The 12,503-nt window shown below is 47.3% G+C and overlaps 1 protein-coding gene across 1 annotated transcript in view; it reads right to left on the minus strand.

The window, feature by feature from the left end:
* The window catches only part of LOC100330916 (uncharacterized), a 109,972-nt gene that overhangs the window by 44,592 nt on the left and 52,877 nt on the right, over window positions 1-12,503 (minus strand). Inside the window, 50 exon segments of the mRNA NM_001442874.1 lie at window positions 913-1,062; window positions 1,157-1,232; window positions 1,319-1,346; window positions 1,447-1,468; window positions 1,557-1,669; window positions 1,821-1,918; window positions 2,007-2,215; window positions 2,327-2,503; window positions 2,645-2,751; window positions 2,918-3,030; window positions 3,117-3,316; window positions 3,432-3,599; window positions 3,717-3,835; window positions 3,983-4,086; window positions 4,180-4,388; window positions 4,487-4,636; window positions 4,731-4,806; window positions 4,893-4,920; window positions 5,021-5,042; window positions 5,131-5,243; window positions 5,395-5,492; window positions 5,581-5,789; window positions 5,901-6,077; window positions 6,219-6,325; window positions 6,492-6,604; window positions 6,691-6,890; window positions 7,006-7,173; window positions 7,291-7,409; window positions 7,557-7,660; window positions 7,754-7,962; window positions 8,061-8,210; window positions 8,305-8,380; window positions 8,467-8,494; window positions 8,595-8,616; window positions 8,705-8,817; window positions 8,969-9,066; window positions 9,155-9,363; window positions 9,475-9,651; window positions 9,793-9,899; window positions 10,066-10,178; window positions 10,265-10,464; window positions 10,580-10,747; window positions 10,865-10,983; window positions 11,131-11,234; window positions 11,328-11,536; window positions 11,635-11,784; window positions 11,879-11,954; window positions 12,041-12,068; window positions 12,169-12,190; window positions 12,279-12,391. Coding sequence (NP_001429803.1) covers window positions 913-1,062; window positions 1,157-1,232; window positions 1,319-1,346; window positions 1,447-1,468; window positions 1,557-1,669; window positions 1,821-1,918; window positions 2,007-2,215; window positions 2,327-2,503; window positions 2,645-2,751; window positions 2,918-3,030; window positions 3,117-3,316; window positions 3,432-3,599; window positions 3,717-3,835; window positions 3,983-4,086; window positions 4,180-4,388; window positions 4,487-4,636; window positions 4,731-4,806; window positions 4,893-4,920; window positions 5,021-5,042; window positions 5,131-5,243; window positions 5,395-5,492; window positions 5,581-5,789; window positions 5,901-6,077; window positions 6,219-6,325; window positions 6,492-6,604; window positions 6,691-6,890; window positions 7,006-7,173; window positions 7,291-7,409; window positions 7,557-7,660; window positions 7,754-7,962; window positions 8,061-8,210; window positions 8,305-8,380; window positions 8,467-8,494; window positions 8,595-8,616; window positions 8,705-8,817; window positions 8,969-9,066; window positions 9,155-9,363; window positions 9,475-9,651; window positions 9,793-9,899; window positions 10,066-10,178; window positions 10,265-10,464; window positions 10,580-10,747; window positions 10,865-10,983; window positions 11,131-11,234; window positions 11,328-11,536; window positions 11,635-11,784; window positions 11,879-11,954; window positions 12,041-12,068; window positions 12,169-12,190; window positions 12,279-12,391 — 6,068 coding nt within the window.

The raw sequence follows: 12,503 nt of genomic DNA on the forward strand, positions 1-12,503 counted from the left end.
GGTTCAGCAGTGACAGCGATCCCAACTGAAGGACAAGATAGAGAGCAGAAGTTAGCGCAGGTGAAGCCCTTCACTTGAAAAAGACAGAAGATTCATCATGACAGATCACATGGACAACTGGAGAAAGGCATCAGGTACGCACACTGGAGAAATTCACATTCAGGGCTTCTAAAAACTCCACAGTAGCATAGCCAGAGAACAGGCCAAAGTTCTTCTCAAGCCATTCAGCGCTGCTCGTCATTTTGGAAAGACAGGCAGCATCTGCAGTGAACCAAGAGCATTGGAAAATTCAACAGAAACAGTGCAATTGTAAGCAAGCTGCAAAATTTGCCACAACCTCAGACGTTAAAAGATACCCTGGCAACTACAACAAGATGGGTGATGAAGCTTGACAGTGACAGGGCTTACCTGTTCGGTCAGCTCTTGAGAGGAAGGGTTTGATGAAAGCATTGAAGACGTCCTGTTTTGTCTCCATTGCCATGAGCGATGATTGACGGCTGAGACCCAGCACCCTAAATAGGCAAAGAATGGTGGCCATTATGGATTGCCAGACTTCTCTCTCCTAAGCACCACTTCAGCACTTCCACAGCATTGAGGTTACTTACGCTGCTTGGTAGGAGTCACAGCTGAAGTTCTTGGTACTCAAGCAGGATAGAAACTCCACAGAGACAGATGGCAAAAACGGTCTCAGACGCTCCTGGAACCAGGCTGTAATGAAGCTGGCATTTGTCAGCTGTGAAGCGCTAAAGTTGCTGATTGTCAGCTGTCCAATGGCATCCAGAATGTTGGATGCAGCATGACCGTTGCTTAGGTTCTGGGAAAGCAAAGGGCACATATGTCACACACGTGTCAAAACAGAGCCCTGTGGCAGTGTTTCACTTGTGTACTGGAAAATGCAGGGCTGCTACTGACCTGACTGGAGTACACGGACAGCGCATTCTCCAGAACCCCAGTGACTTTCTGGAAGAAAAGCTTCCACATCTCTGTGCTGTTGCTCATGACCGTTGATGCCTTGCAGGTCAGCAGCGTGACGAGGTCATCAGAGGACAGAGAGGACGCAACCTTGGGGGGGGAAGCGGACAGATTTGTGCTGTTAGAGAAAAAGGTCTCTTTACAATTAACAGTCATACTGCTGCACGCTTCAGGAAAGGCTTACTGAAGAGCAGGCATATTCAGGAATGCTGAAGTTGCAGAGTTGAGCCGCGACGCTGCCTGATGTCTGAAGTTGTTCACTGCAAGGCACAAAAGCATGTTGTCCATTTACACCTCTGTTTTAAATCTTACCTCATTTCTCAGTAGACACCACAATGAAACTCACCTGTCTACACCTGCACAAAGCCTTTCCTCTGCAAAAAAGGCCAGAAAAGTTATCAGTGGCAGATCTTTATAGCCATCTCACAATATTATTAAAACTGAAAACATTTAGCAATCTTTGTTCCGACTCACCATCGATCAATGTTTCCTCGCACTGGTGAGAGGTGAGACAAAGCAAAAATTAGAGAAAAGAATTAGGAAGAGCTTATCTTGGGCATAATGCCACCAGATGAAGTACTTACAACAGCGGTGGGGGACACGGTCGGTGGTGCAGTGGGTGGTACTGGGGACGGTGTGGTGGATGGCATGGTGGGGGGCACTGTGGGGGGTGTGGTGGGTGGTGGAGTCGTGCAGGCTAAAGAGAGAAGCCAAGACAAGAGATATTGGTCGATGGGAGGCAACTCTCATGACGCTGACATATTCAAATACATGTGGTCACAATTTGTTGGCTTTTCTCACCGCCCAGGCACTGCCTAAGCATTCCAGCAGCTTTACTGATGCCATACCTTTTGGTGGTGAATGTTGAAGTGTGTCTACACTTGAATTTAGCTCTACTCCAACTCCTGACGGAAGATCTGCCAAAGCTATCTTCATGCCTTCCAGTCTGTCAAAACAAACAACATTGCTCAATCTCCACTTTTATTTCTACAGAACGATTGAGAAATTAAAGCCAAGGGGGCTGGTTTGCTCACATTGCTTGGTAAGATTCGCATGTGATGTTGGCAGGGATGACTTCCAGCACTGTAGGACTGAAGCTGGCCAGCAGGACCACCAGATTGGTTTGGAACCACAGCTCATAGTCGCTTGTTTCAAATAGGGGAAGTTTGGGAGCCAGGGCAGTCATGGTCAGATTCAGCATTGTGTCTCGGACAGCCACGTTTTCGATGTAGGTTATACTTTCCTGAAGGGGTGGAGGAAGGAGGGGTTGCTGTTGGCTTGTTTAAATATCTAAAATCCGGTTCAGCTCATAAAGGTTAGTCACTCTGAAGACCTACCTACAAACATTACTCACCACTTTGCTGACTTTCACAAATGTTTCAAAAAACATCTCAAGTTGTTTCTCATCTGGAGACGTCAGTATGCTGGTCAACACCTCCTGTACCACGGTGACATTGTCTAGAGCATCGGTGGATGGATCCAACAGTAGCTCTGCTTTCTGATCGGGTGCTAGGGATCCCAGAGCTGCCAACTAAGATGAACAAAGCAAAAACACAACACCAGAGGACATTATGCAAGACCGCCAGTGCTTTGGTGCCTGACCTAAACCAAGCAAACAAACAACAACAACAAAACTGTAGAAAGGAAAGATAAGAAAAAGATGGTACGTTACCATGCTAATGTTCAGGGACTTGAGGTCTGAGTAACTGGCTAAAGAGGAGAATCGACCCAAGTTGGTGTCGAGCCATTCAGCAGCGCTTTCAGTTTTCTGTCTGCAACCTGATTTTTTAAAGACAAGGATGGAGGAAGGTCAGCCTGCATCATGCACACAACAGGGGACACAACACACACCCTGGCCTGTTGTCTAAGAAAAAATATTTATATTGCAACCCATTCCCTTCCAGCAACAAGGAGATGCTGGAAAAAGGTGTTCTGGAAGGTTTACCTGGCATGCTGAATTTGGCAGCAGTTGTCTTTAGGTGCTCGACCAGAACATTGGTTATCTCCTGCCTCCTGGTAAATGTCATTCTCTGGAAATTGATTCCCAATCCCTTAACTCTGCAACACAAAGCCAAAGAGGGGTCATGAGGTGGAGATCCTGGTGCAGGCTGAAAAACATTCTCACTCTGAAGTTAGAAACTCACATCACACGGTAGTCGGTGCAGTTGACTGAAGCTGTGACCTTAACCAGCATTTCTGTGGTGAAACTGGGGAGGATGGGAACGAGATTCACGGTGAACCACACCACCCAATCGTGAGTCTCAAATTTCCGGAAATAGCCTTCAATGATTGCGAAGGTGCGGTTCATCATCACGTCACTCACAGCAGGGCTGATGACAGGAATCTGTAGAGACACAACAACAGGAGTGTGAGTGGCACCGCAAGAAAGCCTCCTATTCTACACCTTTCTCTGGGGCATCCACACGGTCTATGCCACACATTTCAGCAGATTGACTTGCCTCTGGAGCTGCATTTAGTTCTGTCAGAAATTCCTTCATGTTCAGGAAAGCGTCGCCTTTCTCCAGCCGGTCAAACACAACCACGATCTGATCAGTGTTGTTTAGCGCTCCAGAGCTCAGGGTGATTTCAGCTACTTGAGTAGGGTTCAGCAGTGACAGCGATCCCAACTGAAGGACAAGATAGAGAGCAGAAGTTAGCGCAGGTGAAGCCCTTCACTTGAAAAAGACAGAAGATTCATCATGACAGATCACATGGACAACTGGAGAAAGGCATCAGGTACGCACACTGGAGAAATTGACATTCAGGGCTTCTAAAAACTCCACAGTAGCATAGCCAGAGAACAGGCCAAAGTTCTTCTCAAGCCATTCAGCGCTGCTCGTCATTTTGGAAAGACAGGCAGCATCTGCAGTGAACCAAGAGCAATGGAAAATTCAACAGAAACAGTGCAATTGTAAGCAAGCTGCAAAATTTGCCACAACCTCAGACGTTAAAAGATACCCTGGCAACTACAACAAGATGGGTGATGAAGCTTGACAGTGACAGGGCTTACCTGTTCGGTCAGCTCTTGAGAGGAAGGGTTTGATGAAAGCATTGAAGACGTCCTGTTTTGTCTCCATTGCCATGAGCGATGATTGACGGCTGAGACCCAGCACCCTAAATAGGCAAAGAATGGTGGCCATTATGGATTGCCAGACTTCTCTCTCCTAAGCACCACTTCAGCACTTCCACAGCATTGAGGTTACTTACGCTGCTTGGTAGGAGTCACAGCTGAAGTTCTTGGTACTCAAGCAGGATAGAAACTCCACAGAGACAGATGGCAAAAACGGTCTCAGACGCTCCTGGAACCAGGCTGTAATGAAGCTGGCATTTGTCAGCTGTGAAGCGCTAAAGTTGCTGATTGTCAGCTGTCCAATGGCATCCAGAATGTTGGATGCAGCATGACCGTTGCTTAGGTTCTGGGAAAGCAAAGGGCACATATGTCACACACGTGTCAAAACAGAGCCCTGTGGCAGTGTTTCACTTGTGTACTGGAAAATGCAGGGCTGCTACTGACCTGACTGGAGTACACGGACAGCGCATTCTCCAGAACCCCAGTGACTTTCTGGAAGAAAAGCTTCCACATCTCTGTGCTGTTGCTCATGACCGTTGATGCCTTGCAGGTCAGCAGCGTGACGAGGTCATCAGAGGACAGAGAGGACGCAACCTTGGGGGGGGAAGCGGACAGATTTGTGCTGTTAGAGAAAAAGGTCTCTTTACAATTAACAGTCATACTGCTGCACGCTTCAGGAAAGGCTTACTGAAGAGCAGGCATATTCAGGAATGCTGAAGTTGCAGAGTTGAGCCGCGACGCTGCCTGATGTCTGAAGTTGTTCACTGCAAGGCACAAAAGCATGTTGTCCATTTACACCTCTGTTTTAAATCTTACCTCATTTCTCAGTAGACACCACAGTGAAACTCACCTGTCTACACCTGCACAAAGCCTTTCCTCTGCAAAAAAGGCCAGAAAAGTTATCAGTGGCAGATCTTTATAGCCATCTCACAATATTATTAAAACTGAAAACATTTAGCAATCTTTGTTCCGACTCACCATCGATAATTGTTTCCTCGCACTGGTGAGAGGTGAGACAAAGCAAAAATTAGAGAAAAGAATTAGGAAGAGCTTATCTTGGGCATAATGCCACCAGATGAAGTACTTACAACAGCGGTGGGGGACACGGTCGGTGGTGCAGTGGGTGGTACTGGGGACGGTGTGGTGGATGGCATGGTGGGGGGCACTGTGGGGGGTGTGGTGGGTGGTGGAGTCGTGCAGGCTAAAGAGAGAAGCCAAGACAAGAGATATTGGTCGATGGGAGGCAACTCTCATGACGCTGACATATTCAAATACATGTGGTCACAATTTGTTGGCTTTTCTCACCGCCCAGGCACTGCCTAAGCATTCCAGCAGCTTTACTGATGCCATACCTTTTGGTGGTGAATGTTGAAGTGTGTCTACACTTGAATTTAGCTCTACTCCAACTCCTGACGGAAGATCTGCCAAAGCTATCTTCATGCCTTCCAGTCTGTCAAAACAAACAACATTGCTCAATCTCCACTTTTATTTCTACAGAACGATTGAGAAATTAAAGCCAAGGGGGCTGGTTTGCTCACATTGCTTGGTAAGATTCGCATGTGATGTTGGCAGGGATGACTTCCAGCACTGTAGGACTGAAGCTGGCCAGCAGGACCACCAGATTGGTTTGGAACCACAGCTCATAGTCGCTTGTTTCAAATAGGGGAAGTTTGGGAGCCAGGGCAGTCATGGTCAGATTCAGCATTGTGTCTCGGACAGCCACGTTTTCGATGTAGGTTATACTTTCCTGAAGGGGTGGAGGAAGGAGGGGTTGCTGTTGGCTTGTTTAAATATCTAAAATCCGGTTCAGCTCATAAAGGTTAGTCACTCTGAAGACCTACCTACAAACATTACTCACCACTTTGCTGACTTTCACAAATGTTTCAAAAAACATCTCAAGTTGTTTCTCATCTGGAGACGTCAGTATGCTGGTCAACACCTCCTGTACCACGGTGACATTGTCTAGAGCATCGGTGGATGGATCCAACAGTAGCTCTGCTTTCTGATCGGGTGCTAGGGATCCCAGAGCTGCCAACTAAGATGAACAAAGCAAAAACACAACACCAGAGGACATTATGCAAGACCGCCAGTGCTTTGGTGCCTGACCTAAACCAAGCAAACAAACAACAACAACAAAACTGTAGAAAGGAAAGATAAGAAAAAGATGGTACGTTACCATGCTAATGTTCAGGGACTTGAGGTCTGAGTAACTGGCTAAAGAGGAGAATCGACCCAAGTTGGTGTCGAGCCATTCAGCAGCGCTTTCAGTTTTCTGTCTGCAACCTGATTTTTTAAAGACAAGGATGGAGGAAGGTCAGCCTGCATCATGCACACAACAGGGGACACAACACACACCCTGGCCTGTTGTCTAAGAAAAAATATTTATATTGCAACCCATTCCCTTCCAGCAACAAGGAGATGCTGGAAAAAGGTGTTCTGGAAGGTTTACCTGGCATGCTGAATTTGGCAGCAGTTGTCTTTAGGTGCTCGACCAGAACATTGGTTATCTCCTGCCTCCTGGTAAATGTCATTCTCTGGAAATTGATTCCCAATCCCTTAACTCTGCAACACAAAGCCAAAGAGGGGTCATGAGGTGGAGATCCTGGTGCAGGCTGAAAAACATTCTCACTCTGAAGTTAGAAACTCACATCACACGGTAGTCGGTGCAGTTGACTGAAGCTGTGACCTTAACCAGCATTTCTGTGGTGAAACTGGGGAGGATGGGAACGAGATTCACGGTGAACCACACCACCCAATCGTGAGTCTCAAATTTCCGGAAATAGCCTTCAATGATTGCGAAGGTGCGGTTCATCATCACGTCACTCACAGCAGGGCTGATGACAGGAATCTGTAGAGACACAACAACAGGAGTGTGAGTGGCACCGCAAGAAAGCCTCCTATTCTACACCTTTCTCTGGGGCATCCACACGGTCTATGCCACACATTTCAGCAGATTGACTTGCCTCTGGAGCTGCATTTAGTTCTGTCAGAAATTCCTTCATGTTCAGGAAAGCGTCGCCTTTCTCCAGCCGGTCAAACACAACCACGATCTGATCAGTGTTGTTTAGCGCTCCAGAGCTCAGGGTGATTTCAGCTACTTGAGTAGGGTTCAGCAGTGACAGCGATCCCAACTGAAGGACAAGATAGAGAGCAGAAGTAAGCGCAGGTGAAGCCCTTCACTTGAAAAAGACAGAAGATTCATCATGACAGATCACATGGACAACTGGAGAAAGGCATCAGGTACGCACACTGGAGAAATTGACATTCAGGGCTTCTAAAAACTCCACAGTAGCATAGCCAGAGAACAGGCCAAAGTTCTTCTCAAGCCATTCAGCGCTGCTCGTCATTTTGGAAAGACAGGCAGCATCTGCAGTGAACCAAGAGCATTGGAAAATTCAACAGAAACAGTGCAATTGTAAGCAAGCTGCAAAATTTGCCACAACCTCAGACGTTAAAAGATACCCTGGCAACTACAACAAGATGGGTGATGAAGCTTGACAGTGACAGGGCTTACCTGTTCGGTCAGCTCTTGAGAGGAAGGGTTTGATGAAAGCATTGAAGACGTCCTGTTTTGTCTCCATTGCCATGAGCGATGATTGACGGCTGAGACCCAGCACCCTAAATAGGCAAAGAATGGTGGCCATTATGGATTGCCAGACTTCTCTCTCCTAAGCACCACTTCAGCACTTCCACAGCATTGAGGTTACTTACGCTGCTTGGTAGGAGTCACAGCTGAAGTTCTTGGTACTCAAGCAGGATAGAAACTCCACAGAGACAGATGGCAAAAACGGTCTCAGACGCTCCTGGAACCAGGCTGTAATGAAGCTGGCATTTGTCAGCTGTGAAGCGCTAAAGTTGCTGATTGTCAGCTGTCCAATGGCATCCAGAATGTTGGATGCAGCATGACCGTTGCTTAGGTTCTGGGAAAGCAAAGGGCACATATGTCACACACGTGTCAAAACAGAGCCCTCTGGCAGTGTTTCACTTGTGTACTGGAAAATGCAGGGCTGCTACTGACCTGACTGGAGTACACGGACAGCGCATTCTCCAGAACCCCAGTGACTTTCTGGAAGAAAAGCTTCCACATCTCTGTGCTGTTGCTCATGACCGTTGATGCCTTGCAGGTCAGCAGCGTGACGAGGTCATCAGAGGACAGAGAGGACGCAACCTTGGGGGGGGAAGCGGACAGATTTGTGCTGTTAGAGAAAAAGGTCTCTTTACAATTAACAGTCATACTGCTGCACGCTTCAGGAAAGGCTTACTGAAGAGCAGGCATATTCAGGAATGCTGAAGTTGCAGAGTTGAGCCGCGACGCTGCCTGATGTCTGAAGTTGTTCACTGCAAGGCACAAAAGCATGTTGTCCATTTACACCTCTGTTTTAAATCTTACCTCATTTCTCAGTAGACACCACAGTGAAACTCACCTGTCTACACCTGCACAAAGCCTTTCCTCTGCAAAAAAGGCCAGAAAAGTTATCAGTGGCAGATCTTTATAGCCATCTCACAATATTATTAAAACTGAAAACATTTAGCAATCTTTGTTCCGACTCACCATCGATCAATGTTTCCTCGCACTGGTGAGAGGTGAGACAAAGCAAAAATTAGAGAAAAGAATTAGGAAGAGCTTATCTTGGGCATAATGCCACCAGATGAAGTACTTACAACAGCGGTGGGGGACACGGTCGGTGGTGCAGTGGGTGGTACTGGGGACGGTGTGGTGGATGGCATGGTGGGGGGCACTGTGGGGGGTGTGGTGGGTGGTGGAGTCGTGCAGGCTAAAGAGAGAAGCCAAGACAAGAGATATTGGTCGATGGGAGGCAACTCTCATGACGCTGACATATTCAAATACATGTGGTCACAATTTGTTGGCTTTTCTCACCGCCCAGGCACTGCCTAAGCATTCCAGCAGCTTTACTGATGCCATACCTTTTGGTGGTGAATGTTGAAGTGTGTCTACACTTGAATTTAGCTCTACTCCAACTCCTGACGGAAGATCTGCCAAAGCTATCTTCATGCCTTCCAGTCTGTCAAAACAAACAACATTGCTCAATCTCCACTTTTATTTCTACAGAACGATTGAGAAATTAAAGCCAAGGGGGCTGGTTTGCTCACATTGCTTGGTAAGATTCGCATGTGATGTTGGCAGGGATGACTTCCAGCACTGTAGGACTGAAGCTGGCCAGCAGGACCACCAGATTGGTTTGGAACCACAGCTCATAGTCGCTTGTTTCAAATAGGGGAAGTTTGGGAGCCAGGGCAGTCATGGTCAGATTCAGCATTGTGTCTCGGACAGCCACGTTTTCGATGTAGGTTATACTTTCCTGAAGGGGTGGAGGAAGGAGGGGTTGCTGTTGGCTTGTTTAAATATCTAAAATCCGGTTCAGCTCATAAAGGTTAGTCACTCTGAAGACCTACCTACAAACATTACTCACCACTTTGCTGACTTTCACAAATGTTTCAAAAAACATCTCAAGTTGTTTCTCATCTGGAGACGTCAGTATGCTGGTCAACACCTCCTGTACCACGGTGACATTGTCTAGAGCATCGGTGGATGGATCCAACAGTAGCTCTGCTTTCTGATCGGGTGCTAGGGATCCCAGAGCTGCCAACTAAGATGAACAAAGCAAAAACACAACACCAGAGGACATTATGCAAGACCGCCAGTGCTTTGGTGCCTGACCTAAACCAAGCAAACAAACAACAACAACAAAACTGTAGAAAGGAAAGATAAGAAAAAGATGGTACGTTACCATGCTAATGTTCAGGGACTTGAGGTCTGAGTAACTGGCTAAAGAGGAGAATCGACCCAAGTTGGTGTCGAGCCATTCAGCAGCGCTTTCAGTTTTCTGTCTGCAACCTGATTTTTTAAAGACAAGGATGGAGGAAGGTCAGCCTGCATCATGCACACAACAGGGGACACAACACACACCCTGGCCTGTTGTCTAAGAAAAAATATTTATATTGCAACCCATTCCCTTCCAGCAACAAGGAGATGCTGGAAAAAGGTGTTCTGGAAGGTTTACCTGGCATGCTGAATTTGGCAGCAGTTGTCTTTAGGTGCTCGACCAGAACATTGGTTATCTCCTGCCTCCTGGTAAATGTCATTCTCTGGAAATTGATTCCCAATCCCTTAACTCTGCAACACAAAGCCAAAGAGGGGTCATGAGGTGGAGATCCTGGTGCAGGCTGAAAAACATTCTCACTCTGAAGTTAGAAACTCACATCACACGGTAGTCGGTGCAGTTGACTGAAGCTGTGACCTTAACCAGCATTTCTGTGGTGAAACTGGGGAGGATGGGAACGAGATTCACGGTGAACCACACCACCCAATCGTGAGTCTCAAATTTCCGGAAATAGCCTTCAATGATTGCGAAGGTGCGGTTCATCATCACGTCACTCACAGCAGGGCTGATGACAGGAATCTGTAGAGACACAACAACAGGAGTGTGAGTGGCACCGCAAGAAAGCCTCCTATTCTACACCTTTCTCTGGGGCATCCACACGGTCTATGCCACACATTTCAGCAGATTGACTTGCCTCTGGAGCTGCATTTAGTTCTGTCAGAAATTCCTTCATGTTCAGGAAAGCGTCGCCTTTCTCCAGCCGGTCAAACACAACCACGATCTGATCAGTGTTGTTTAGCGCTCCAGAGCTCAGGGTGATTTCAGCTACTTGAGTAGGGTTCAGCAGTGACAGCGATCCCAACTGAAGGACAAGATAGAGAGCAGAAGTAAGCGCAGGTGAAGCCCTTCACTTGAAAAAGACAGAAGATTCATCATGACAGATCACATGGACAACTGGAGAAAGGCATCAGGTACGCACACTGGAGAAATTGACATTCAGGGCTTCTAAAAACTCCACAGTAGCATAGCCAGAGAACAGGCCAAAGTTCTTCTCAAGCCATTCAGCGCTGCTCGTCATTTTGGAAAGACAGGCAGCATCTGCAGTGAACCAAGAGCATTGGAAAATTCAACAGAAACAGTGCAATTGTAAGCAAGCTGCAAAATTTGCCACAACCTCAGACGTTAAAAGATACCCTGGCAACTACAACAAGATGGGTGATGAAGCTTGACAGTGACAGGGCTTACCTGTTCGGTCAGCTCTTGAGAGGAAGGGTTTGATGAAAGCATTGAAGACGTCCTGTTTTGTCTCCATTGCCATGAGCGATGATTGACGGCTGAGACCCAGCACCCTAAATAGGCAAAGAATGGTGGCCATTATGGATTGCCAGACTTCTCTCTCCTAAGCACCACTTCAGCACTTCCACAGCATTGAGGTTACTTACGCTGCTTGGTAGGAGTCACAGCTGAAGTTCTTGGTACTCAAGCAGGATAGAAACTCCACAGAGACAGATGGCAAAAACGGTCTCAGACGCTCCTGGAACCAGGCTGTAATGAAGCTGGCATTTGTCAGCTGTGAAGCGCTAAAGTTGCTGATTGTCAGCTGTCCAATGGCATCCAGAATGTTGGATGCAGCATGACCGTTGCTTAGGTTCTGGGAAAGCAAAGGGCACATATGTCACACACGTGTCAAAACAGAGCCCTCTGGCAGTGTTTCACTTGTGTACTGGAAAATGCAGGGCTGCTACTGACCTGACTGGAGTACACGGACAGCGCATTCTCCAGAACCCCAGTGACTTTCTGGAAGAAAAGCTTCCACATCTCTGTGCTGTTGCTCATGACCGTTGATGCCTTGCAGGTCAGCAGCGTGACGAGGTCATCAGAGGACAGAGAGGACGCAACCTTGGGGGGGGAAGCGGACAGATTTGTGCTGTTAGAGAAAAAGGTCTCTTTACAATTAACAGTCATACTGCTGCACGCTTCAGGAAAGGCTTACTGAAGAGCAGGCATATTCAGGAATGCTGAAGTTGCAGAGTTGAGCCGCGACGCTGCCTGATGTCTGAAGTTGTTCACTGCAAGGCACAAAAGCATGTTGTCCATTTACACCTCTGTTTTAAATCTTACCTCATTTCTCAGTAGACACCACAGTGAAACTCACCTGTCTACACCTGCACAAAGCCTTTCCTCTGCAAAAAAGGCCAGAAAAGTTATCAGTGGCAGATCTTTATAGCCATCTCACAATATTATTAAAACTGAAAACATTTAGCAATCTTTGTTCCGACTCACCATCGATCAATGTTTCCTCGCACTGGTGAGAGGTGAGACAAAGCAAAAATTAGAGAAAAGAATTAGGAAGAGCTTATCTTGGGCATAATGCCACCAGATGAAGTACTTACAACAGCGGTGGGGGACACGGTCGGTGGTGCAGTGGGTGGTACTGGGGACGGTGTGGTGGATGGCATGGTGGGGGGCACTGTGGGGGGTGTGGTGGGTGGTGGAGTCGTGCAGGCTAAAGAGAGAAGCCAAGACAAGAGATATTGGTCGATGGGAGGCAACTCTCATGACGCTGACATATTCAAATACATGTGGTCACAATTTGTTGGCTTTTCTCACCGCCCAGG

This window comes from Danio rerio, chromosome 1, assembly GCF_052040795.2.
Source record: "Danio rerio strain M-AB ecotype USA chromosome 1, GRCz13ab, whole genome shotgun sequence".
NCBI classification, from domain to species: Eukaryota; Metazoa; Chordata; class Actinopteri; order Cypriniformes; family Danionidae; genus Danio; species Danio rerio.